General features: G+C 40.1%; 1 protein-coding gene and 3 non-coding genes across 6 annotated transcripts; 1 reads left to right on the top strand and 3 right to left on the bottom strand.

Annotated features, from left to right (window-relative positions):
* Window positions 1-1,762: 1,762 nt before the first annotated feature.
* On the bottom strand, window positions 1,763-27,096 carry kcnh6a (potassium voltage-gated channel, subfamily H (eag-related), member 6a). Of its 3 annotated transcripts, XM_085352810.1 has the most exons (18): window positions 26,575-26,650; window positions 22,956-23,186; window positions 21,205-21,354; window positions 20,819-20,922; window positions 19,693-20,002; window positions 17,765-17,967; window positions 16,389-16,428; window positions 16,300-16,310; window positions 9,013-9,441; window positions 7,673-8,090; window positions 7,017-7,216; window positions 5,965-6,217; window positions 5,093-5,286; window positions 4,057-4,156; window positions 3,682-3,969; window positions 3,297-3,480; window positions 2,559-2,766; window positions 1,763-2,050 (listed from the first exon to the last, which is right to left on the bottom strand). In XM_085352810.1, the coding sequence occupies exons 1-18, from the start codon at window positions 26,648-26,650 to the stop codon at window positions 1,763-1,765; spliced, it is 3,687 nt and encodes a 1,228-aa protein (XP_085208936.1). The 3 variants fall into 3 exon arrangements, with proteins under 3 accessions (XP_085208936.1, XP_085208935.1, XP_085208937.1); XM_085352809.1 differs by lacking the exons at window positions 16,300-16,310; window positions 16,389-16,428 and adding an exon at window positions 26,971-27,096 and having other exon boundaries at window positions 26,575-26,686; XM_085352811.1 differs by lacking the exons at window positions 16,300-16,310; window positions 16,389-16,428 and adding an exon at window positions 8,712-8,720.
* trnac-gca (transfer RNA cysteine (anticodon GCA)) lies at window positions 3,180-3,251 on the top strand. Its single transcript has one exon. It is a non-coding gene; the product is annotated as a tRNA-Cys (tRNA).
* Window positions 6,538-6,609, bottom strand: trnac-gca (transfer RNA cysteine (anticodon GCA)). Its single transcript has one exon. It is a non-coding gene; the product is annotated as a tRNA-Cys (tRNA).
* On the bottom strand, window positions 21,390-21,461 carry trnac-gca (transfer RNA cysteine (anticodon GCA)). The gene has a single exon. It is a non-coding gene; the product is annotated as a tRNA-Cys (tRNA).
* Window positions 27,097-27,779: the final 683 nt, after the last annotated feature.

Below are 27,779 nucleotides of genomic sequence, written 5' to 3'. Positions count from 1 at the left end.
TATAAAGTTGTCCCGAGTGTGAGACTATCAACAAGGAGTTCTAGTGTGATGCCCTGAGTTCTTTGGCCACACGCGTCATACTTCCTCATCACCTGCTCCCCTTGGCTTTGCAGGATTGCTGTTTTGACACATTAGAGGACATCCAGCTGCCACTGCAAGTGACACAACAGCAAGGGGACATAAGCGGCCTTCCTTTGAGAGACCTGAAAACATCAGCCTAATTGAAAACGGTGCAGAAGTGCAAAAAAAGTTGACCTTGAATGTGAGGTTGGCCAAATTTACATCAAGATTTTTTGCTTTTATACACGTATTCTTACAACTTGTTGATCGGGCTGAGGTGTACAATATTTAGGAAAACCCGTCCTCCTAAATGACAATATATTATATATTCATTGAAAAGCTTAGCTTTAGTGTGTTCTGTTATTTTGAAGTGTTTGCAATGTTTCATTTGGCATTGCAGTTATTATCCCAGCGCTCGGGTAAGTTACTTGGAAAACAAAAGGAAGTAACTTTGCAGTGTGTCTTTAATCTAAAAAAGACAAATAACAGGAATCTGTGCTTGAAGAAGCCTTTCACAGAATTATAAATGCTTAATAGGTCATTACATTCACCCCGTGGCTGAAACTGAGAGATCATCTCGGCGCACATTTAGACGTCGTCTCTGCGCCTGTATGCGATTGACAGTTACCATCCACTTCAATTGCCACTAAGCTGATTTCCCTTTACGTGCGTCCAGGGTGCGGTTTGTCCACTGCGAGTCAAAATAACTGAGAGAACAAGTCCTTCATTGTTGGCACTTTCAGATAAACACATCAGGAGCGTTACGACACCGTGTGACCACGCTGCTTTGAGAAATAGTCGACACACGTCTGAGGTGAGCGGATAAACAAACACAGAAACGGGAGCAATCAAAGCATTCGTGACCAAAAACAAAACTGTAAGAGCTATATTTAAATGTACATGAAACTTTGGCGTTTTTTGTTTTGTTCTGTGCTGCTTCATTGTGTATATTCTAATATTTTCTCATGACACGCTTGACACGTTTTCATTCACATCAAAATGCTGCAACAGGAAATATGAGATGAAAACGACGCTTTCTCCTACGTCTGCCATAAATCGTCATCCTTCACGGTGTGTGAGACAGTTATTGTACGACTTTTTGATATTTTTAAACATACACAACAACGACAAAACACTGAACCTAAACCACTCACAGTTGTTACATTTACTAAGTGCATGGTCCTGAATGTACCTATAAATATTTGCAATATGAAAATAATTTCATTTCCAAATAGCTGATTATAGTTTTCTATGTTCAAATCTAAATGTGCAATTCTTACACAAAGTGACTGCAGATAATTCTTCAAACGTGAAACCTCTTAATTCTTTCTTGTCATTTCACTTCTCTTCAAGGACGCCTCCATGTAGGAGCGGTTGGTGTAGCTTTGAGATCCAGTGACTGCTTGGCATGTCCTGTAGATGTCAGTGCACCATCCTGCTCTTTATTGCACAGGACTTTGGGAGTGATGGGATGCTGGAGCACAAAACTACAGCAGCCTTGAGGGCATTGTTCGGTCTGTGCTTGAGAAACTCGAGACACTGTGTACCCTCTGTGATGTGAAAGGCAAGGCATCCCACGCTCCACAGCAGCATCTGAACAGGAGAGGAGGTTTAAATGGGAAGGAAGTACCGATGTGGGGAAAATATGGCTGTACTGTCCAAAGTACCAGGCTGTAGGGTGTGAGGGTCAGTGATAGCTCTTCTAGCTGCCCGGCAGGACAGGATCAGACACATGCCTCTGGATCTCCTGCATTTCTGTGGAGATCTCCAGGTGCTCCGGGAGAGAGGGGAAGCGCTGGATGCCGCACAGAAGTCCCGAAGGCTCTTGGTCTCCAGAGCAGAAGATCTGAGGAGGAGTGAGGTCGACAGAGGGTAGATGTGGTCGGTCTGCCTCTGGTGACATGGACATGGTGTCATCTGATGCCACAGTTAGATGGATCCCGCTGGACAGGGAATCCTTGGATTTGTGCTTGCAGTCAGAGTCTGGACTCTGGAAAGACAGAGAAGTATTAGTTCATACAAGATTAGATGTATGTAGTGTATAATTTAATTATATTAAATAAACGGCCTGACTGATGTTCTGCGGGACACAAAGGTCAGAATCTTTTTTAGAGTCTAATTTTAAAAAATAGTTTAATATTATGGATGTTTTGGGCTCAAAAAAAGTGCTCTGAATCCAAAAGCAAGGAAGAAAGATCCTGCATTAACTGATCTCTTGCTACAGATAATGCAAGACATAAATGATGATTGGGGTGAAAAGGCAGTCTGTTATCTTGAAACCTGGAGATAACAATCATCGTTCGACTTGTAGATTTATCAGATATCTCTGTTATTCTTTTTCCTTTCAGGATTATGGATGTCTTAAGTTCTTGTTTTCTTTTTCAACTCTGATGAACTGAATTGAATTGCTTAAATAGTTTTTCTGGCAAAAGTGTCAAAAAAAGTAATGACTATAGAGGAGCAATCTTATTGCACATAGCATATGATAAGTAAAGCACCTGGAGTAATGAGGCAGTGCTGTCGATCTGTGGTGGCTGCTTTGGAGGGACGGTGTGGATTGTGGGTGTGCCCGTGCTGTACAGTGTGGTGGGATGAGGTGGGTGAGGGCTGGGGGACACAGCGCTGTAGGCCGGAGGCACCAGAGCCATCTGTCTCTGAAGGAGCTGCAGGATCACATTAATGTCTGCAGTCATACGGGTCTCCAGTCTGGACAAGACAAGAAGATAAAGATATATGGCTTCAAGACTCTTTCACACATTTTTTCTTTGATTTCTATGATTTGATCCTGGTCAGAACACTTCTATAAAGCATTATGAGTGTTAACACACTTTTCTCTATCTGTCGCTATAGAATCATCACGATCATTCACGTGGAAGCAGGCAGGCAGTTAAAAGAAAACATACATGATGGACATTTTCAGTCTCACCCCTGACCCTTTCTTATCTCTGTTTATTTTGTTCTTACTCCTCCTTTTCTCTCACACACATGCAAAATAGCCCCATGTAGTAAGCACTCAGCTGGAAACTGATATGCAAACACAGAAAGGGTGGAGCTGAAATGCAAACACTGCCTTGGGACAACAGTGACAAATGCATCCACCTCCCAGGAGCCTCTGCACCGGGGGTATAGCTCAGTGGTAGAGCATTTGACTGCAGATCAAGAGGTCCCCGGTTCAAATCCGGGTGCCCCCTTTTTGTTTATTTCTTTAATTCTAAAACAACATAAGTCTAGCTTACCGGTTTAATTGTGACTGAAGCAGCTCCAATCGAGACTCTAGCTCACTGGGCCGATCTTCAGCACAGGGTGAAGGGTGAAAACTCGCCCTTACTGAGGATGGCCGCCTCTGGCTGTCTGAAAACTGACTTGCTCTGCGGTCTGGCCAGTAGCTATACAGGCCTGGCATGTTGATAGGGGTTGCTGCTGTGCAAAAGTAAAAGAACAATCATTTCTTGAAAAAATGTTTGTTAAAATATGCGAATGTATTACTCCACAGTTATTTTTTATTTATCTATCAGTGCTGCATTCAAACCAAAAAAAGCAAATTAAAATGGAATAAAAAATTTACATTTGTGGAGTTTTTGTGTTCTCTGTGCCTCCAAAAGTGTTTTAAGTGGATTTTACCTGAGTATGGAGGTCCTCCAAGGTCTACAGGCGGGCCGAGTCCAGCTGAAGGTCCACTGTGAGGCAGAAGGTTGACTACTGCGGATGGATAGTCTCTGGTATCACCCGCATGGGGGTACAACTCCCCTTTGCTGTGTCCTATGGGCTTCATTTCCTCATCACTAGACTGTGAACATATACTAGCACTGCTGCAGAGGTCTTCCCAATGAGATCCTGCCATTGTTCCCCGGTGGTGGTTTGACATCGAACGTGACTGATCTGGGTAAGAGTCTTCACGATCCATCCCGTCTGTCCACACAGAGTCACAGCTCAGATAGGAATAAGACAATAAGTTGATACAGGAGCATTTGGCGTTAGACCGCGTCCCTTACTCACCTGGCCTGTTTCTCCGACGCAGTGAGCTTCTCCGATGCCTCGTCAGACGATAGCCACATTCAGAGTCCCTGCCTGGGGTTGTCTGGTTTATTCTATCTACCTGATACAGATCAGCTTCAGTAATTCAAAATTACAAACCACATCTCCTGCTTAAAAGAAACATACAGCACCTTTTCCATCAGTATATTTAGAAATCTAGGTGAGATCTTTATGATTTTACCACTTAAGATTACCTCTGATACTGGTAACCACTTGTAGCGCTGTGGCACAATGCTTACTGAGTGTGTTGTTCAAATGCCCCAGTTTCAATACTGCCTCTAAACCCTCCTGCACACTTTGCCTATATTTACATGTTTGTCTGGAGGGCCCTCACATTAAGTGCTTTTCCAAACCGTTTAGTTTTAAGTTGAAACGGCACCACACTCAGAAACCAGGAAGGCTCCAGTTAGCCACTGTGATTATTTCAGGACTGACAGAGTAATATATGAAAAGAAATGTCTTTAATGGACATTTTATACATGTTTGATCACAATTTCATTGTACACATGCAATGACAATAAAGGGCAATTCTATTCTATTTATTGTACTGTTATAAATATTAGTTATAAATAACAAGAAATAACAACGTCATGAAGTCATATGGGAGCATTTTGGAAAATGTAATAGATTCATTTACTTTGAAATGATAGACATGGTTCTAGTTTATCTTCTTGACAGCACTAGAGATCAGCAAACTGGAAGTTCCTGTTTCCAAAAGAGAAAGGCAGGTATTTCTGCCCTAACCCTTAAAAGAAATTAAAAGAAAAGCGTGACCCCACACAAAGTTACACTCATCACAGAGAGGAAAGGCATAGGGGACCGATTAAAACCGGGGCAGAAAATGCAGTTTTAGCATGTTTATGATGTCATGATGACAACATCTCAGTTGATTTGCTACGTTTTTACTAACAGAATAGATCTTGAGACATAAATCTATGACTCTAAACTCTAATCACAAGCAGGATGCTGTGTAACAACGCCCCCTGGTGGCACTCACGTCTCTCAAGTTGAAGGTGATCTCCAAATTGTTCCAGAACATGTTGGAAAAATCAGGATACATGTCTAGCACTTCCAGAAGGTCGTCCCTCAGGATCTTGTGAAGATCACAGTATGTCAAAGCCCTGACATCAGCGCTGGATTTCCCTGACCTCTCGTACAGATTGATGGGTTCACCAAAGATGTCATTCTTTCCTACATACATCACAGCAAAAGTAGTGGAAAATTCAATTAGGCAAGCCCATCCTTGTATAAGCAATAACAGGGTAATGTCAGTTCTTTTATTTATTTATTTTCTTGTTTAATGTTTAATGCATTATTAAAAAAGAATGCACCACAGTGACCTGATCCACAGCAGTACAGCCACAAAGATGTGACCTGTGCAGCCTGGATAAGCCAGTGCTGGCTCTATTGATGATCAATCGCTGTGGAATGAAAGTGGAGCTGTGCCCAAACACCTCTGGCCACACAACACACACACACACACACACACACACACACACACACACACACACACACACACACACACACACACACACACACACACACACACACACACACACACACACAAGTGTGTGCTGATGTGAACTAAGGGCCAATGTCAGTTCTGGCTGTGACTTTGCAGGAAGAGAAAGAACAAGTAAGTGGAAAACAAACAGGACTGCAAAATAAAACAGCTAAAAAACATTTCATAATCAGATAAATATAAACAAATTAAACTGGTTTTGCCCAAAAATAGGTGAATTTTTTTGTTTAACCTTGAAAATTGTATTCTGGTCATAATTATTTTAACTAAATGGAAAATGAAATGATTTTTCTTAAAGTGTTAACAAGTAATAATAAAAAGCTCTTTATTAGCAACTTGCAGCTCACCCAGTATGGCCACCACCACATCGTCCCTGAGGATCTCTATAGAACCCCTGGAAATGAAGTATAGGGCAGTGAGAATATCCCCACTGTGGACTAGGGTGTCACCCGGCGGAGCGTGGGTGGTCTTAAATCGCATGGCCAGAGCCCGCAGGCAGCCTTTGTTAGCACCTCGAAAAGCTTTGCAGTTCTGCAACAAGCTGCGGTTCAAATGAAGGCAGATATCAGCTTGCAGACACTCAGGGAAACCCTTTAAAACCTGCAGGAAGAAACAAATGGGACACAGGAAATCTAACTTTGTCTTCATATTATGTTTCTTTTTTAAGCTTCTGTAACATAAAAAAAGAAGTAACGTGAAAGCACATGAAAAAGGTCTGGAGGGGAGCAGAGTATCAGATTGATGCATGCAGGATGAGAGCTACAATTGATAAGCTATTCCCTCATTGAATTGGCAGGCACTGATTCTGCTCTTGCGCTCTGGTTAGCAGGGATGTCCCAACCAGCAACATGACGCACATCACATCTGAAAAGTGGGTCTCTCTATGAGACACCGGAAACAATGAATGTCTGTAAATGAAGAGGGGGCACCCAGAGTTGAACTGGGGACCTCTTGATCTGCAGTCAAATGCTCTACCACTGAGCTATACCCCCATGAACACAAAGATGCCCCTAAAAGTCTCTGAAAACGTTTGAAATAAAATGTGTTATAAAGGTTTTATTTTAATATTACGAAAACTTTTTTTTCTGGGAGCAAGTGCATCAAACAAAGCCTGGATTTGTACTTATTACTACTTTTAAGAACTACATGACATTAAAAGATCACCACACAAAAACTGGGCCATTGCAGCAGCATAGAATACGGCAAGCAGCCAGTGTAGGTCAAACACTGGACATGCAGAAAAACTGGTTTGAGAACTTGAGGACAGCAAGTGTTTCTATAAATTGTAACACATTATTTGTACTTCAGTTAGGTGCTTTGAACGTGCACATTGACGTTTGCACTTTGAAAGCATGCTCATAAGGGGAAGGCAGCAGTCAAAGTTTTTTCATTTCCTTACAGCATTCATGTCGATGCCGTTTGTGTAGGACCAGGCATGTTGGAAGTACTCCTCCAGCCTTTGTCTCAGACCTCCTGGGATCTGATGGAAACGTATGAACTCCTTGACCCGCAGCATCTGGGTGTGGTAGCGGGCCGTGCCTGAGTAAAGTCTCTGAATGATGGCTGATACGTTTCCGAATATACTGGCATACATCAAAGCTGCATGGAACAGAAGGCAGAAACAATTTACTCCTGGGGTTGTGATAAATTTGATTATATTTCTCCTGTCTATCTCTGTACCATCAAAAAATAGGTTAGCAAAGGCTGTATGTATGCTCAGGATGTACTGGATTTATGTAAACAGTACAAGTTGTTCTCATAAAAACAGGTAAGATCTTGGAGGACTTATTTTACCAGCTAACAAACAGTGACTGACCTAATATTTTGACATGATTCTCCTTGAACTTGCTGATTTGTTTGACATTATCTTTGTAATTTTCCTCATATTAAAATGAGGAAATATCACCTAAGTGACTGAATATATGCAAGAAGAATTGAATTACTCCAGAGTTTCTAAGATGAGCTTCAGAGTTAGAGCAAAATATTCTGGATTCTACTTCAATGATTCGAAGTCTGAAGTGTTGCATGTTTCTGATCCTTTTCCTTTCTACTCACAGCCGATTAGCATGACACAGATGGAGAAGATCTTCTCTGGGTTGGTGTTGGGTGAGACGTTGCCAAAGCCCACACTAGTCAGGCTGCTGAAGGTGAAGTACAAGGCTGTAACATACTTGTCTTTGATTGAAGGGCCAGAGGCTGGGTCACTGTCATTATAGTATTTCCCAATCTGGTCGGCCAAATTGTCCAGCCAACCAATCTTCATGCCACCGATGCGGGCAGAGCCATGACGCTCCACATTACCGATGGCGTACCAGATACAGGCCAGCCAGTGAGCAATGAGGGCAAAGGTGCACATAAGGAGGAAAAGAACAGCAGCTCCATATTCTGAGTAACGATCCAACTTCCTGGCCACTCGCACCAGCCTCAGAAGTCTGGCCGTCTTCAGTAGTCCAATAAGAGTGGTTGTTTGAGGCTGTTGAAGACAGAGAAGATTTAATGTTAGTGCTATTAGCAGACTGGACATTTACCATGTGTAACTCAGCGGGTTTTCCATCTTCTTAAAACGCATATAAACACTTCTAATTTGTCCATAATGCTTCCAGCTATCCTGCAATAATTACTCCATCATAGTATTATAAAAATATCAATTTTACATAAACTGGTAAAAGGAAAAGGACATCACAGATAAAAGTTTCTCCAAACCAAATATAGCTACATTTGTAGCACAAAAAGCACAGGCGCATTAGTTGGTTCACTTAGTAAGAGTTAAAAGGCCAAGAGCTGCCACTCATAACAGCAGTGCCATGGCGCTGGGGGGGTTGTTCATGCATTTTGAGTTTAGTATACTTGTTTATTTAGTTGAGTTTTGATTGGTATTTGTTTTTTGATAATGCCAGGGTTTGGAGGCTACTTCTGATGGCAGTTTCTGTTAAGGCTGAGAGTTTGCTATTTAAACATAAGTCTTGTATTTTGGTTTATTTTCCTAGCTTTCCTTCATATTTCTCTGTGCCAGGCTGCTGTGTGTGTCAGTGTTGTGCCTCTTATTTTTTACATGTTTTGTTTTGCTTCTTGTATATCATTATCTTGGATATGCCTCACTTTCCTGCTGTTTCCATTTCCCCTGATTGCCCTCTGTGATTGCTGCTCCCTTACAGCGTTTGTCAGCGTGTCTACTTATCCACCCTAGTCTGTTCCCGAGTTACCTGTTTTATGTCCTAGTTGGTTGTATTTTGGGACTTTCTGTATTTGACTTTAATAAAAAAGTTGTGTTTTGAGTAATTTTCCAGTTTTACTGCAAAACTGTAAAAATCTGTTACACATAAAGGCTATAAAAGGAGACTTTTCATTTAATCTTTTGTCTGAAACACAAAGTGATATTCCGATAGCTTTCTCACCTCCTCAGACCCAGAGCGAAATATGAGCAGGTCAAAGGGGATGGCAGCAACTATATCGATCAGGAACCAGCCCTTGAAGTAGTGCTGCGCGATGCGTCCCGGGTGGCTGACCACCTCGTCGTTATGGTTCACATAGGTGGTTCTGAAGTTGATGAGGATGTCCACGATGAACATGACGTCCACCACAAGGTCCACCACATTGAGTGGGTTGCAGGTGTAGCCGCAGATTCTTCTCTGTGTTTCTTCTTCCGCTTCATTGAGAAGGAAGGCAGCAGAATATGGCGTGAAGATGGCCGTGTAGATGACCAGCAGCAGGATGACCCAGTCCCATACTGCTTTGAAGGGGCTGTAGTGAAGGATGGTCCATTTGTGGATGCGCGGGGCCTGGAGCTTGTACTCTGGCAGCACGTCAGCTCCGAGGGATAACACCTGATAAGAGGCCAATGGGATACAGAGGAGGTTATTAATAATGGAGGAAAGATCAAGGCCCATAGCCAGAAAGTATAATATAAATACTATATAGAGTACTTTATGAAGCATACAATTAAAACAGGAAAAAGGGGGAGGCGTGTACATTAGCTAATGTCTGAGACGAGAGTAAAGGAAGTAAGTGCACAGTTCTCACAAAGCAAACAACTATCCTTATTCAAAAACAATAACTTAATTCTGACATAAAAATGTGAAATGTTTTTGGTCTGTAAGTCAGCATCTTAAGTTATCATTTAAACAGCTTTCACTGCGGTTTAATTATTAGAATTTAACAATTTTCAGGTTTTATCCATAAAGCAATATTTAATAAGAAATTTCAATTTTCTTAGTTAAAATGAAAATGATGTTCTTTACAAAACAGCCAAAACTAATTTCAGTCATTTTTTAAAAATTCCAACATACTGATAGTGCCTTAAAAGAATTAAAGAGAGAGTTAAAAGAGTGTATGTTAAAACAGTCTGGTAGCTGTTGCTGACCAAGTAAGACGAAGGTTGGGGAAACTGAAAAACAAGCAGAATTTATTGCAGGAAACATGGTGCACGAGAGCCCAAGAGCCCAAGAATAACTGTAGTTTTCATAATTACTGTTAGTGCCATCTCAAGTATTTACAATACAAGCTGCAAAAATCCATAAGGTGTAGCAGTACTGTGATAAATAGATAGACACTGGGATACTTTTACATTAACCACACCCCACTGCACCCTTAAAGTAAAGCCCAGCATGTCCTTTGATAGTGCCATGCCACCTCAGATGATGAACTTCATCATGAACACGGCTTTAATTTATAATAAATGGTGCATTGCTCAAAATATTCTAAACCTAATATTCTAAAACAGCAAGAGGTTAAAAAACAACTCTGGACTCTTCTTTCAGGGTGGCAGAAAAGAGCAAAACACAAATCCACTCATATGTCGAGTACCATTTACATGCAGACCAACACAAATCAGAAAATTACCAGTGACTGAATCAGTGATGAGTAAGATCCACTGACCGGTACAACAATAAGAGCTTCCATGTCCAGGTTCTCATCCTGGCGTCCACAGCAGCAGAGGAGGCTTCTCCAAACTCTCTGCAGCCCCACCTGCCTTCTTCCCCATCTCCCTTCCTTCATCACTTTCTTCCAGATAAATATGTTTGCTGATGACTGCCATGAACACACATCCCAGCTCCTGCCTTCTTCTATCCTCTCTTCAAATGCACTTAACCGAGCCAAATCACTGTCCTTTTTAGAGAGTCCACTGCAGCCTCACCTGCCTCCGCTGCACCACGTGATTACCACGTGACCCTTTCTGCCAGCGATCTGATCAATTTCAGACTGGAATAAGTGCTGGCATCGACTGGGCTTCATGCAGAGGAGTGATTTTAGGTAATTTCTGTTAATGGAAAGGTCAGCTCTATTTGGCCAAACTGGCTTTGCAGAAATCAAAGTGCTTTATTCTTTTAATGCACTATAACTGACATTCACATCTACATGAACCACAGAGCGCTAAACTGCTGTACATGCTGTTGGGTTTCCATGTCCTTCTTGTCCTTACAAACCCTTTGGCGGTTAGACCGTCATTTACATTTCAGTTTGCATAATTATGTTGATAGTCATCATGACAAAAGAAGCTGAACTTGTATGGCAAGCACACAGATCAGTGAGAAATTAAAAGGGAAAAGCTTTTGGTGTGCTATAGCTCAAGTCCTGAAGCCCACTGCAGGGAATGAACCATATTCACCAAAACAGCTTCTTATCTGGTGTTTTGATGAAGAGAATGTGGTGTAACCCTGTGGCCAAAGATCTCCCATATGTATCCAGCTGATAGATGGATACATATGGGACTGTGAAGGCCATGACATATGATGTGCATCTTATTTATATTTAACTATTAAGTGATCCCTCCCCTCCTACTGATGGAGATGACACTGTAAAGCTTGAAAAGATCTCTCTCTTTTCTCTTAATTCGAGCTAGAAATGTTTCACCACAGGATAAATCTGATGACTCAGAAGAACATTGCATTGATTGATACATGAGCTATCCATCCAAGGGGAGAAGTGCACCCAGAAAAATGTCCCAACAACAAAACAGGGCCCTTGGATCTCCACAAGTCGAGAGTTTTTCCTTTAATTTGTCACATATTGGTACAAGAAACCAGTAAACCCATCTTCCCTTGCAAAATGTAATATATATTTAGACTTTTTTGTTCGTTGAGGGAAAAAAAGTCTCCTCAAAAATGCATTTCCCTTCCACTTTCCCAGCTTGAATGAAAGCAGTGTCCATAAATAGTCAAAGTAAACTTTTTCTCAAGACAGAGTACTATATATAAAAAAAAGATGGTCATTGGGAATAACCAAGGTTTCGATAATATTTCCAGTAAAGGGATGTTGGCTGCTTCACTTGCTTCATAATTTGGGTTTACGACCAACAAGACAGCGTTCAGTTTGGAAAACAGACATAAATGGAAGAAAGTGCACAGAATTTATTGAATTCTCCATCTAGGACAACAAACTGTGACAACCTTTTGTGTGTAAGCAACTAACCACAGGAGCTGAACAGATGTGAAGAGACAACACAGTAATGAGAATGTAAACACATGAGCAAAGGTTCACTCATCCAAGAAATGTTACGTTATTGATGTCCACCACAGCTCTGTTTAATGATAATGATGACCAGACAACGACAGGCACCTCTAATTTGCACGCTACAACTCTCTGTTGCTACTCCGACTTTAAAGTCATCATGGGAAGAGATCAAGCTGATACATTTCAAGCTGTACTAGATTTAAAAGTCAGCAGAGCTGTAATCAGAGAACACGATTTAAAAAATATATATCATATAATAGTAATAATCCAGCATATATATATATATAAATATATGAAGAGAGAGAAAAAGTGAGAGACATGCATATAGATATAAATATATATATGAAAGTGCTTCTTCTAAGGTATTCAGAGCAGAAATATAAAATATTCATAATAATATGACAACTGTGGATAAAGCAACAATGCAAAGCACAAAACATTTTAAATATTTTAGTTCAAAGTTTAAATAGTATCTATAAAAAATAAGTAAAGATAAAATTAAGCCTTTAGGATGTGAATATCACATTAATAGAATGCAGACATGAAAGTAGCATTTATTTTCAGCTTAAAAACCCCTCAGTAAATTTGAAAGTGCTCTAACTCTGCACAGTTCTCGTGTAATCTCTTTGTGAAGTTACGTCACTTTGACATGTCATCAGCTTAACTTGAGTCAAGTGATCATTTCTAACTCGTGGAGAAATATTCAGTGAGCTGGAAGTTTGAGGTGGAAGATGACTAAAGATGGGGTGAGGAAGAACAGGGAAAGGAACACTGGCAGCTAACAAACAGGAATGTGGAGCTGAAAAAGAAATGGAGTTTTGAGGGTAACTGCAGAGAGCATGAAAGACCCAGTAAGGCTGTACTCACAGGCTGAAGTTTCTGCTTGACGCTCATGCTGAAACACACACCACAGGGTAAAAAGCAGGACAAGACTACGACTAAGAGAAAGAGAGAGGGAGACGGGAACTCTGTCCGTCAGTCTGTGTCTCCCTCCCTTCTGCTCCTCTCGCTCTTCCTCCCTGATTGTAGCCCTGCCCTCATCATGGGATCCTCTTTCAAGCACATAAAAAGTGATGGATGATGGTACCTGCCTCCTGTGTGATGCTCAACAAGTAGTAATTACTGGAGAAAAAAAATCAAAGGTGGTTGTGTTTGGCCTGACAATAAAAAGCTAAACAGCTAAATAAATTTTAAGCTCTTGACTGAAGTAAAATTTCCCTTTAGCTCTATACACTCTTTATAGGAGGTGAGATTTATTGTCAGTTGCTGGGGAAATAATTATAAAAGCATTTGCGTGAATTGTTTGTGAATGCAAATACATTGTGCGTGTTTGCTGTTTTGGTTTTGTTTAGTATTTTTGCATATGCAAATTATTATCTGAATTAATGTAGTGTATGTGAGGTCTTGTCATTTTGTGAATAACCTTCCAATCACTTTTATTATATTTTCAAAAAATAAAGGTTTACGGTAACATTGCCCTGTCTTTTCTCCCCTCTGAATTAATGTAATTCTTTTTAAAAAATATTTTTTGCAAAGTCTTGTAAATGAACTAATAAATTCCATTAAAAAACTCAAATAACCTCATATTCAACCCTGATATTTGGAAAATATATTTACACATTTTTAACTGCCTAGTCTCTAAGACGCCTTGTGAGGATGTTGTTTTTTAGAAGCATGCGTTATTTGGGTGTGACTGCTTCAGAGTTCAATCAGATCTCAAACGAGCATGTTATCAACCTGTACACACACATTCATGGAGACAAATACTAAAAAAAATAGCTGTGCAAACCTGCAAAAAACAGAGCCACACTCAGTTAAAGCTGCAACTATCTCCAAGTTGCCCTGTTGCAAGATCAGTCAACGCCAGGGGGCGCCACATACACACCGACACACAGTACTAGTTACAGTGTGCTGAGGCTCTTGTACAGTTATCTGTCTTTAACAAGCCACAGTCTATAATCAATCGCAGTGTGCTTTGTGTTATGCAGACAAATCAATATGAACAAAGATCAATGACAACCATCATGCCTCTTTTTTTAACTTGCCAATCGAAATTCAATTATAAGGGCAGCATAAAGAAAACATTCTATGCATAATGAAACTGGGGCCACAGAGAAAGGCAACATGTGCTTTACTATTTATTACAGTACCTGTAGAAAACTCACAGTCAGTAAAAGACCACTGCTACAGTTCACATGGCAGCAGCCGTGATTACTGTGACGTTAGCCTGACCTTCTTGTCTCTGAACTCAACATTATGATACTCAAGCAAGTTGGTTTAACCGGACAAAAACTCACAGCGGTAACAACACGCAGTTGTGATTTAGTGTCTGACAGAGGCACAGAGACCAAGCCCACTGCCCTCCACTTCCATTAGTTCCAGGGGCCAAGGTCACTGGCAACGTCAAGCCACGAGTGCCGCTCAATAGTCTCGCTCCCTTTCATAAATCCAGCTAACCAGCAGGACTCCTCTCCACACTCACAGGCAGCTGTGAGCCCTACATACATCCAGGCATTCTTCATGTACTGACATTACATAAAGAAAACACAGCAATATGACTACACAGAAATTTGGAAATAACTTCCATTTGCATGTGCAATTAATGAAACCTTTTTTTTTTTCATTTTTGAATGTTGAAGAAAAAGTTTATATTTCTATAAGACACAGACATATTTTCTTTATTTGGATGCTTGACCTTTGTGTTTATAGAATTTAACCCTAAAAGGATTGAACAGTCATGTAGTTAGGAGAGATTTTACTGTTATGGTTCATATGTATTTAAGTTGTGTACATGAGTGGTGACCAGGAAGGGAAACACCTGAAACCTCAGGTGCACAAACTCTGACAATTTTCAACAAAGTAGGTTAAAATGTTTTGTGCATTGTTATATATTTGAAAAAGAAATATGTTTTCACATTCATAGAATATCAAAAAACAAAACAGGAATAGATTTAATTAATTGTAAATAAAGCAGCAGCAATGGATGGATGGATGGAAATGCTTTGAGTTTATTTAATGTTGTATAATCTTCATCAAAGCACTTTATCAATCTAAAAACAACTAAACATCTAAGACGGTGTGTGGTCTGCCAGCAAGTGGCATACCAAAGAGATTTATTAATCTTTATTTTTATTTTTACCTTCTACCTTCCAACAAAAACAAAACAAGACTAAAACAAACCTCCCTGACAAGCAGACAAACTCTGTCTGTGTGGTTAAACAGAGGAACGCTTACTTTCTAACCAATCTTGTTCATGACGTCAGCTAAGCCAAGATAACAGATGAAGTGTTCAGCCAGGCTTTTCGAGAGGTCTTCTGTTTGTGCAGTCACTTTTTCCAGGACCACAGAAGCTACGTTGCTTGCATATAGAGTCAGAGCTGGCTGTCAATACCACAATCACTCCCAGTGCAAAGAAGCAATATCTCACCACCACCACAGCAGCAACATTCAGTCACAATGCAGTCACATGAGGTCACAGCACTGTGCAAATGCACAACTAACATCTCCTAAAAGGTGGTATCCGTACTGAAATGTTTATTAAACTTTCTAAGTAATTTAATAAACTTCACAAAGATTAACCGAGTCATGGTCGCTTAAATGCCCAGAGGCAGATTCAATTGGGGTGAACTGCAACCAAATGTAATCAAATCACTTACTGTGAGTTACTGTGTGTAGTTTTATAGCCTGGATTATATATATATTTGGGGAGGAACTAATAGATGAATCATTAACCCAGATTAAAAAAAAAATCATACTGTATATTAAATCAGCTGACGCTCTAAATTTTAAAGACTTTAATGAATCAGATAATTAAAATCTTGTAAAATGTTACAAGTCATGAACCATGTAAATAGCTTACAAAACACCTCATAGTGAACCCATAGCTCCTATATCTGATATCCTGCTAAAATAACAAACCAGCCACTCCAAAAAAAAAAAAAAAAGATAAATGGGACACAAACAAAAACCCTTCTTTGGTCAGTTTGGCTGAAAAGAGGCTCAACTGACCATCCTGAAAGCCTCTCAGATAAACCGGTTAATGTGATGCACTTAGGGAGCCCAGCATTGCCTTATTTTCTGCTTTATACCTGAGCAAACAGGCCTTTGCATTGTTACAGTCATAAAGAAAAGCTTTATCATTTTTTCTTATGTTCAATGTAACATTCGTAGATCCATTTATACTTACTAATGGCAGCAACCTGCTGTGCAGCGTGTCTAGTGCGGCATGAGACCTTCATCAAATCTATTAAAAATATTTAATAATTATAGTAATTTTAATAATTTAATTATTACTACTAGAAAACATGACATACTGCTGTACAAATAATAATGCATTTAAAAAATATTTTGGCATCTATAAACTGCTTTTCTTAATCATTGTTCATGTTACTTACTAACATATGACGTCACCACAGTGAATTTTAAAACTATCAAATGTAATTCAAGTGCAAAGCTATAAAGCATCAAGTGAGGTTTTTGAATCAGCTTCAAATATTATGTCTGCTGCATTTGTTTACATGGGCTCAGGCCTGACCTCACCATGAAACTGCCTGTGAGCCAGCAGTTCATTTAATTTTAAGCTTCTGAAATTGGGGGACTGTGTATAAAAATGACTGCTAATAATAAATAATTTATCCTGTACTTTTGTAAAAAACCCTTGAATCAAAGCTGAAACTGTGCACTTCAATCACATGTACTCATCGTTTGATTTTAAATCACTTGTCGTGTATAGCGGCAAAACTGCAAAAAAAGAAATTATCGACCTAACTGTATTTTACTGGAAATAACGGTTTCCCTTCTTGGTTATTTTAAGGTATTTTCCACTGTGGTCCTTCTTTCACTCTTGTGAGGCAGTTTGCCAAAATATACACAGAGACACCGTGGTGTGATGACAGGTGGCTGATGAATGTGTTTTGCTGCTGGTGCCATAGATGTCACACCTCAGGTGAGATTATTCGTTCACGCTTTCACCCTGTGAGTTCGGATGTCTCGCGTCTTCAGTCACCCTGAAGCATGTACCATTTATAGACACCTTTGACTGAACTATCTGACAGAAATATGATGTTAATGATCATATTTCTTTTTTTCCAGTTAGAAACATTATAAATTTCTCTTTCAGGAAGAGCCAAAAACAGCTAAAAATACACCTGAAAATATTAATTACTCAGTTATTTATTGCTGTTCCTTGTATTAGCTTAAAACAATAAAAAATGCAGTAGTTTAACACAACATTTTCCAAGCAGAAGATGATACAAGAACCAATTCTACCAGCCGAAGTCTGTGTCACTGATTCCTTTTCTAGGACATAAGTATTGTAATTGTGAACATTTTCTTCCTTTTAGTGTTTCCTACCACTGATTGCTGTTCAGCGGCTGCAGACATATCTGCTGTTGTGTATTAACCAAACAAAGGGAAGAAAGGAACGCTGGTCCCTTGTTATTACAGTCATTTAACAATTTGGCCAATCTCACAGGTGAGAAGCAAGTAATTTCTGGCAATTTTGCCTCTTAAAGATCAGACAGCAATTTGGTTGATGTAGCCAATTACTGAATAAGAAAATATATATGCAGCCAGCAATGTGAAATGGAAAATTTAAGACCCTGGTGATGACATAAAATGAGTGAAGATGAGTAAAGTGCAAAGAAAACAGGCATTTATTCTCCCTTTTTTCTCTTGAGATGGTAAAGAGCAGCTTACCTGTGTGACCTGAGTGACCTTCTCTGTGACGTTCTGCGTTCGGTCTTTAATCTTGCTGGGTGCAATGATTTCAATCTCAGTTGGGGAAGGCGGTCTCATTCGGTCAGAGCCGAACGTGAGGGTAACCTGTGGGATGCGGCCTATGGTTCGATGTCTCATAAGGTCTGAGTCTGAAGTGGAGTTCAGAGTATTGGGCTTGAGATCTACAACACAAAACAACAGCATCAGCAGTCAAGTAAAAAAAAAATCTGTGGAAGAGTAGATTGAATAGAAAACGGGAAGAGTATGATTGGAACCTGTACAAAAGAAAACGTTTCCTCATGAAGTATTTCCCCTGAGAGCGGAGGTTAATAGATGTGCAGTGATGAGCAATTTTAACACAAACCCAATCACTGACAGAAGAATTGATTATTGTGTCTCTACTGGAATTTTTATTAGGCAGCTGCACAGAGGGACGCTCTCTGTGTTATAAATATCAGAGCAACAATCTGACATCAACAACCTGACAAGTGCCGAACTGGTGAGAAATCTGTTGAAAGCTGTTACAGCTCAGCTGAAAAAAATCAGTTTTGATTCTGATTAGTTTGCATTTATGTGTTTTAGGATATGCCAAGGACATTTTAAGCTACTAAACATTTAATTCAACTGCATTTAACTTGATAATACTAATGATTTGATGTGTCACCTCACTTTCTAATCTGATATAAACTTCCTTTTCTTTTTTCAGCTACTCCCTTTAGGGGTTGCTACAGCTGATCATCTGCCTCCATGTCCTCTTTAATGGCATCCATGAATCATTTCTGTTGTCTTACTCCTTTCCTCCTGCCTCGTAACTCCATATACAACATCCTTTGTCCAATACACAGCCCTCCTCCTCCTCCTCCCCTAACCATTCTTTGCACATATTCAGATCATCTCAGTCTTGCCTCTTTAATTAGGTTTTCCAAAAACACTCACCCTGAGATGTTCTTCTGCTGTACCCATTTCTAATCCTGTCCTTTCTGCTCACTCCCAATGAAATTCTTAATATCTTCAGCTCTGCCACCTCCAGCTTCACCTTCTGTCTTTTGTTAGTGTCACCATCTTCAAACCACACATCACAGCATTTCTCACTACCATCTTGTGAACCTTGCTAGCATCCTCTGTCACAAATCACCTTTGACTTTTTTCTCCACCTGCTCCACCCTGCCTGCTCTCTCTTCTTCTACTCTCTTGTCCACTGTCTGCTGCTTTGGATTTTTGACCCCAGGTATTTAAACTCATTTGCTCCTTGCATCTTCACTGATACATCTGTCTTCCTCTTATTTACGCACATGTATTCTGTCTTGCTTCTCCCGCCATTAATTTTTCTACAGATCACAATGTCATCTGTGAACATCCTGCCTGACCTCATCTGTCAACATGTTTGCCACCACTGCAAGCTTGTTTCAAGTCTGAGATCCTACTGTATCCTAAAATAACAAATAATAGACACGACTTGTTAGAGATCCCTTTAATACCAGCAAACCTTCCAGCAGATCTCACAGTGAAAATGTTTGTTTGTATGCAAACCAAAGTGGCAATAATAACAAAGGCAAATTTATGTCTCAAAGCAGGTTTTTTTAACAGAATAAAAGGCTAATGAAGAAAAAAAATTGAACTGCATTCTGTGTCATTTTCTGAGTTAGTCAGAGAAACCAGCTGTGAAAAGTGCTTTGTGTGATTTAATTTATTAGGATGCTGCTTTATATTCCTGTCAGAAGGTTAACCTGAAAAAAAGTTAAACACACATTAAATTCCACTAACATCATAAAAAAATATGCATTGTAAAGACTTCATAGTTTCTTTGAGACACAAATACAGCAACGATAACCTGATGATACTCTTACTAATTCTATATTTTATTCACAGCTTTAGTTTCCCTCTGAGATGCCCCATCAGACACTCACTGCTGTTAGTCCGGGGGTCTCCAGGCCGACTGTTCCATTCTGCCCTCATGCCATCGATGTCATCCAGTGACGAGGCACGTCGGAGGCTCCGAACACTGTCCCTCGAGCAACTTCGAGGTAATGTCCCTCGGGGGAAGGCATGCATGGGGTCCAGTCGATCTGTCAGAAGGGAGCGTCGTTTGGTGGAGGGCTGAGCTGCCGGCGATGGGGGATCCATGTCCTGTTCTATCAGAGCCTCCGTCTCAGACTGCATACAGCTTTCCTTAGATGGGATCCGAAACTCTTTCAGAGGGACTTCCTCGCTGTTTGGCTGTCAAGGAAGGGCAATAAGGCACAAGCTACTTTGAATATTACGTAAATGAAGGCCATGCGTCTCTTTATAGTTCAAACAAATAATTACACACCATATCTGCTGGTTTTTGGCTTGAAATGCTTTTTTTCTCTTCTAAATGTTTTCTTAAAAACGTTGTAATATTTCACACTTCACAAATGCTGTTCTGAAACAGAGAGGAATGTCACCTCCCCGCCAGCACGTAAATGTAAAACAGTCCCAACATGTCAATTTATCTGATTCAGTACAGTTCCAGTGTCAGGTAAGGATACTGGCAGGAAATACTTTCATACAAGGTGCCATTCATCAAAAGAGAGAACTCTAAACACAAGTAAAGGAAAATTCTAAGAAGAGAAAGATAAACAGACCAGTTGCTTTTCCCCCTTATTCTTCCATTTGGTGTCTTTTTGGGCTGAGAAACAAGAACTTCTGCTTCAAAAACATCTCTCTGCTATTTAAGGTGGTTCGTATTTAACTATTTGAACTGCATATAAAACTAAAATTGTATATATAGCACTTGAAAGGCAAATCAAAGACTTTGTTGTTACTATAGTGTGTAGAACATTTTGATTAGTGCTCTTCATGCATGATTGAAGAACAGTAGAAGCATTGCAGGCATAATATGTCAGTAAGTTTTAAAATTGTATCATTGCAAATGTCATGCCTAGGAGTCACAGTATGACGTATTATCTTTGTACAGATTTTTTTCCACTGCCAGATGTGTTTATGTATTCCAGCAAAATGCAAAGCATGCATTCATGCAAATGGACTGCACTGCATGCATGTGTTATTCACCTGCAGGTAGTCTACTACCACTCCTTCAAACTGATCTTTTGAGAGTGAAGGTCGTCGCATGGATCGCAGCACCGGCAGCCTCATCTTCAGCCTGCGATTCTGGCCTAAAGAGAAAACTTTATCTTCAGCTCACTTGTTATCGAAGTTCAAAATGTATTCAATTCAACTTTTCTGCTTTAAAATATCCAACTTTTCTGCTAAGGTAAGACAGTAGTACACATTCTGACCAATATGATGAGAAAATCAAGACTAATTACACACATTAATTTCTAATTTATATTTACAGTTGCAGAATTCACAGGAAAAGAGAAAGACAGAAAAATGTTTAGCTTCTATAAATTTGAAACACAAACAAAACATGCAGTATGCAGTGTGAAAGGCTTTACAATAGGCCCATCCTTGGGTGATTCTCTGTCTGAGAGCAGTCTTCTTGTGGGAGGGATCGATGAGCTCCTGGAAGTCAAGGATGAACATGATCACAAGGCCTTCTTCATTTTTTACTGGAACGATTCCCACAAGGCAGGGTCTGCAGGTCCCTATTGACACAAAAGATAAGAAACAGCAGCTATACAGGGGGCACCCGGACTTGAACCAGGGACCTCTTGATCTGCAGTCAAATGCTCTACCACTGAGCTACACCCCCTGTTGGTAACCTAGAAGTTACTTCTAAAATGTGATCAGCTGAAGGCTGGCCTAGTTTAACGAGGTTATGTTTCTAAGGGAGGTCACACAGGAGGAAGCAATATGAGCAAAGGAGAAAGAAAGAAAGGAATCGTTTCAAAAACTGTGGAAGCTAAAAAAAAAAGGCTAAATGAGCAATACTTCTGTCAGGTCTGACTTCACTTCACAATCAGTGAGCTCCAAAAATAGAAACAGGAGAGAGGGCAGAACGGACAAACACACACACACACACACAGTGCATGCATTCACTTCCATTCATACATTCACCCTGAAAGACCTTGAACAGAGATTTTGTTTGGAGGTTAAGAAAAAAAATCGACCTGTGAGCGCTGTAGTCTTGTTCTGAATCACATTGCAATCACATGTTCAGATTTTTTTCCCCGGTCTGTTCAGCCTGGGAGCACAGTGGGAAGCAGGGGAACAAAACAAATGGATGCTTAGTGGATTTGATCTGGCACACAATCCCATTCCCATGACAACAGCACTCTAAACTCCGCTCCTCATGCCCAAATGGCAAAAGTTATAACAGACATGTACTATGAATGTCCTTGTATAAATGTAGACAGTAAATGTATGGTTTATAGTCGGTAACTGTCATTGTCTAACTCATGCTCACTCATGTGTGTCTACCTCAGTTCCTTTGTGCCAGAAAAAGATGATAAAGAAAAAGAGATGATGGAGGTTAAACACAGACCTCGGCAGAGGACAGTGTTTCACTGGCATCCCAAATAACTTGGAATAAACAGGAAATTAAACTTTAAAAATAAAAGTAAACGATGTGCAGAGAATCATGCATAGGACTGATGAGAATACAGGCAAGTATGAATTAAGGCTACACCAAAAGAAGCAGGTTTGAAGAAGTGATTAAGACGCTGAGTCTGCCTGCCTAAATATAAGCCTAAATATAAAAGCATAATCTGGCCATGGTGACGGATTCGCAAGATCAATGGGAGTCCAGCAAAAGATAGCAGCTAAACTCGGATACCTGCCAAACATAGTGGTCTGAGATGAATAAAGAATCTCCTGAACTACACAAACTTAAAGGGAGACGATCTTTTACTATCTACTTGTTTTGATTGCAAAAATTATTCACATGAAAATCATCTTTGTGCATCAGATCCAGACATTTATCATGATGAATTATCAAAATGAAAGGACTAGTCTTGGAAAGCAGGAAGGATGTTTTAAAACAGATCCAATCGAATGGCTGGTGGACTGAGGTAACATTCTGGATTAAGATCTCTGTAACAAGGTTTCTTGTCAGAAGATAAATGATAAACTAGTTGAACATATGGAGGATTATTTGGACTGTTCTGATAACAATCAAGCTGTCAGCAGGCCAAATCTTGTGACAGCCAGAAGACTCTTTTCATGAGGTTTCGAGCTATAAATGGGCTTACTCCAGTCATTTTTCCTCCAGCTCCGTTGTCTTGTTTTTGTTTTTCGCGTGTCTTACCTTCCTTAGAGTAGTACAGGATCTCCACTTTGCGCTCCTCAGACCCAAGCAGGGCCTGTCCCAGCTGGGCCAGGGAACTCTTCATTGTGCCAGGACCCACCAAGAACTGGCAGGTACAGGGCTGCTGCATGATCTCTGCTCTGGTAAAACCAAACATCTGGCAGAAGCCTTCATTGCAGTAGATGATGCCACAGTTCTTCATCTGGGCATTGGCAATAATAAACTTGCGATCTGAAGGGAGGAACACAGTGTCAGTTGACAATTTATAAAGGCAAGATATCCATGTGGCAGTACAACGACCGCCCATTAAAGCTGGGTTAGAAGCAACACTGATAAAGCCAATTTCTTGCTTATAAATATTAATAAACTTTCTGCTCATTAAAGGAGAAATAATATACTGCATAGAGGTTCATAAATTAAGCTTAGCCATGACTATCTCACCAACTAAATTAGCCTTATACTTCGCAGAGGGTAATGACGCCTGATTCCAGTGATTGCACTTATGCCTGTCACTGAAAGATTGAAAGAGATAGTTTGTTAATGCTGACAATTAAACTGTTTACACTGTTTAAGATTTAATTTGATTTAAAGATGCTGAAGTACAGACTGTTGTGGATACGCATTGACTTCACGGCCCACAAAGTCTGTTCTTCCTCCTCTAGGCATGACAATCAGCTGAAGTGGAACTAATGAAGTCTACTTTTCCATGGTGCTAATGTTATTAGCGTCACAATTCCTCCCAAGGGATTGAAAAGGAGCAGGTGGGCACTTCAGCATAAGGGTATTTGGAGTATAGCACATGGCGCCAGGTAACTTATGGGAATCTACAGGTTTTGGAGCCTGTGTATCTGACATTTTTTAATTACATCATTACATTGGTATCAGCCACTTGCCTATGAATATATTTTATTTGTTTAGCAAGGCTACCTAAACAGTAAAAATATTACATTTCCAGATTTACATTGTTTATCAAAGAGTTTTCATATCTTAAAAGTACAATCACTGTACAGTTGATATTTTTGCCACCAGCTTTGATTTGTATTAAAAATGTTGCCAGTCTGTCTTTTAAGAAGGTCAGTACTTGTGAATGTAACACCTAGCCTACATTTGAAATAGTTTTGTTCATGAAAACACAATATTAAGATCATTTTACATTGAAATTTCATAATAAGATAAACATGTGACAGTGCGACAAAATAATAAAATAAAATAATGCCATTAAAGTTGAGATCAAATCTCTAACTGCATGGTAGCTGCTGGACTTCTCATCAGCTAATGACACTCACTGGGGCGTTGACCACCACCATCAGTGATCTTTCATCATGGGGGAAACACTGTGGCTGTACAGTGTCAGTTACAACAATAATGGTTCTTCCTGGTCAGTCAGAGCTTTGAGGGGGCAGGGATAGCTCAGTAGGTAAAGTGGTCGCCCCATGATCGGAAGGTCGGCGGTTCGAATCCACTTAACGGCTACCCTGAGGTACCCCTGAGCAAGGTACCGTCCCTACACACTGCTCCCCGGGCGCCTGCTTAGTGGGCTGCCCACTGCTTCACTGAGTGAATGGGTCAAATGCAGAGGAAAAACAAGTAATTTCCCCATGGGGATCAATAAAGTATCCATTATTATTATTATTATTCTGAGTCTCTCAGAGTCACCCTGCTTTCAGAAACATCCCTAACAGTAACTCCAAGCTCATATGTCCTTCAGTGCCTAGTACCAATGAAATGAATGATACTGTTCGTGGCAACAGAAACACCCACTGTCCCAAAAATGCTGCATGACAGGGAATTGGGGCAGTTTTGTTCGAAGGCTGCTAATGGAGGAGTTGAACGATCTGAATGAAAAGTACATACATAACCTCTGTCGCCTCTCATTGGCCTTTTTATTACACGCTGGTGAAACTGGGTTAAACAGCTGTTTCCTGCCCACACAGATGAGAGCAGGGGACTCTTCTCTTGGCCCCTCTTTTTGATATAAACGGGTGAGCTCTTAGAGTGGAAAAGCACATTCTGTCCAAAGTCATTATCTGGGGCTCAAAGCAAAAACACTGATCGTCACACCGTTGCTAAGCAGCACCACTGTGGCACGTGCACTCACCTTATCGTGCACGTGTATGTAGACTGCGCGTGCACACACATACACCTTTTTGGGATACAGTAGAGGCATTACATAATACGGGTTTCTTAGGGGATATTGGGAGATTCAAGCATTACTGGTCCTAGAGCTGATCATACTAAAACAGACTGAGAGTTGTCAGCAATCAACTATTTCTCCATCTATGGTCAGTATCTAATCAGGATGGCAGGGTTATTTTCAGTCCTGTGTCAACACGCTGCTAGTGGTGAGGAAATGTACTGATTATGGCACATGAGATATAATGTGGCATGGTGTCTGTCAGTGTTTTTGTTTTTAAACTAAAGTAGCATTAACAAAGATTTACAGGCTCATGTAATAAGTGTTAAGTACAGAAAATGGATGAAGGTAAAACTGCATACAAATAATGGTCAGGTCAAAAGAAGACAGCAACATATGTGTTCTATCAGAGGCCTTTGTGGTTTCAGGGAAAGGGATTTTTTCCTCTCCAATAAGTGAGAGGTGGTCTCTTCTTCCAGCCATTGGAACATGTGAGCTAATGGAACACAATGTAAGTCATAAGGTGAGCTCTCACAAACAAACTCACATGCAGGTGCAACAACCCCGCAAACATAAAAGCAGCAGCTGGGTTCTGTCAGCATTACTGATACAGATAAGATAAGATGTGTTAATTTATTATAATATAAAAAGCCTGTCCTTCTACCATCTGTTCAATAGAATAGAATAGAATAGAATTCAACTTTATTGTCATTGCACATGCACAGGTACAGGGCAACAAAATGCAGTTTGCATCCATCCAGAAGTGCTTTAGTGATATAGATATATTACAATATATATTAGCAATGGTATAGATATGTAAGTATATTACAGAAATGGGTCTATTATGGTATGTTATAATGTACACGGTATGAAGTATGTTGTGAATATTCTATAACTATAAGTATGTACAGGCTGTAGTGAGTACAGGCTATGTACAGGCTATGAACAGGATATAAATATGAAAAACTATACAGAATATGAAATAAATAACTTTACAGAAATCTGAGATATACAGCTATACAGAAATGGGAACTATGCAAGTTGTAAACAGTTGTTCAAGCAATGAGACTGACCGACAAACAAACACAGACGTGTGAAAAATAAAGCAAACAAAACTATACCAACAAGATTTAACTGGATACACTAACAGCTCTGAAATAAATACAAGCTACCACTCCTACTGATGAACTAGCTGTCAGAAACACTTTTCCCATAGACAAAGAGCACACTTATCCCTTTTAAAATAGAGAATGTACGGTAATTAATTCAGCGTAAATTAGAGTTCGCCCGTCTCTGCCATCTCTTTCGGATTTATTTAAAGCATTTGCGAGCTAAACCATCGCAGCAAAAACCAGTCCAAATGTTTAAAATGGGAAAACTAAATATGTATTTTGTAAAACGTTTGGAATCTAAATATCACACCCTTTGTTCGGACCTCAACAGCAGCACAGACGCATAACTGAAACTAATTTCATGTGCACTTACTTTGCTCGTCGAATTTCCTGATGATAGTATCCAAGTAAGTGTTCTGGAAAGCAACATGACCGCGTCTCACGGGCATTTTGATGCTGAGAGAAAACACTTCCGACACATGAACCTGAGATAAGTAAAAAAGCAAAGAGATTTGAACTGACGCCAGTGAACAAAAGGGTCCACTTCCACTTGGAGGGCGAGCGTAAGCGGCAGATTTTGGCTTCCCTCGGAGCCTGCCTCTGATGGTGAGGGGTGAAGCGCCAGAGAATGATGGAGAGGAGGGCTGGTTGCCAGGGCAATAGCAGTTGCAGGATGTTGCACGCTGATAACGTGGGGGTAAAAAGTAGACTAGGATACAACAAAAGCTGTATGAAACCGATTCGAAAGTCTTTTCCTTAGTGAGGTTACCTGTTGTGGGACAAGTTGTGAACAAAAGCTGCAGAGCGCAGAATCCGTTCGTTGCTTTATAATCGCTGCATTCTCCCTCAAGTTTTGGACAATGCGCGATAAGGATGGCAGTGAAGAAGCTCCCATTAGCCCGATCCCAATCCACTCCCCTTGCACCACCCCCTGTCGCCCATCAGCAGCGTGAAGGCAGAAGACAGCGGAAGCATCAGTTATGTATATATAAGTATTAAGTCTCTCTACATATATATTAGATATACCTTAGAAGACATACCGTATGGAATTTTAATTCAGGGAAGCGATCCCATAACATTACTCATTAGCATCACTGTCAGTCAGGTTAGAAGATATTTGTGATGAAAAACTATGAAGAATTTGGTTATTAGTAATCCTGGATATCCAAGGTTGGTTGGTTTTGTAATCATATTAATTATTTCTTCTACATTTCTGGCACCCTATTCCTTAGGCGCTACATATCTTTTATCTAATAGCTGTTTGTACTTTGTTTCTCATTGAAGTAATGTTTTATTTTGAAATGTATATACTGACATTATCTATTTATGGCATTGTGGATAGCTCGACAGTGATTTGACAATGATAGAGTGCAGACCCACAGCAGTCTATTCTGCTTCACCCTACATCTGAAGACTGTGCTGAAAATAGCAGCATCTTCTTACTCTGTGGCTGCCATTGCACCTCTGAAGTATTATATTAAACTAGTGATGGTAATCTTAAAAGTGCACTCATTTGTTTGTGTTTACATGTGCCTCTGTGAGAGGTTTTTTATCCCTTTTTAAATTGTTCAGAAAGCA

This window comes from Diplotaxodon limnothrissa, linkage group LG4, assembly GCF_057381915.1.
Source record: "Diplotaxodon limnothrissa isolate DT_005_m linkage group LG4, D_limnothrissa_male_GT1.1, whole genome shotgun sequence".
NCBI classification, from domain to species: Eukaryota; Metazoa; Chordata; class Actinopteri; order Cichliformes; family Cichlidae; genus Diplotaxodon; species Diplotaxodon limnothrissa.
Note: the sequence above shows the minus strand (reverse complement) of the source record. Positions and strands in the feature narration are given on the sequence as shown.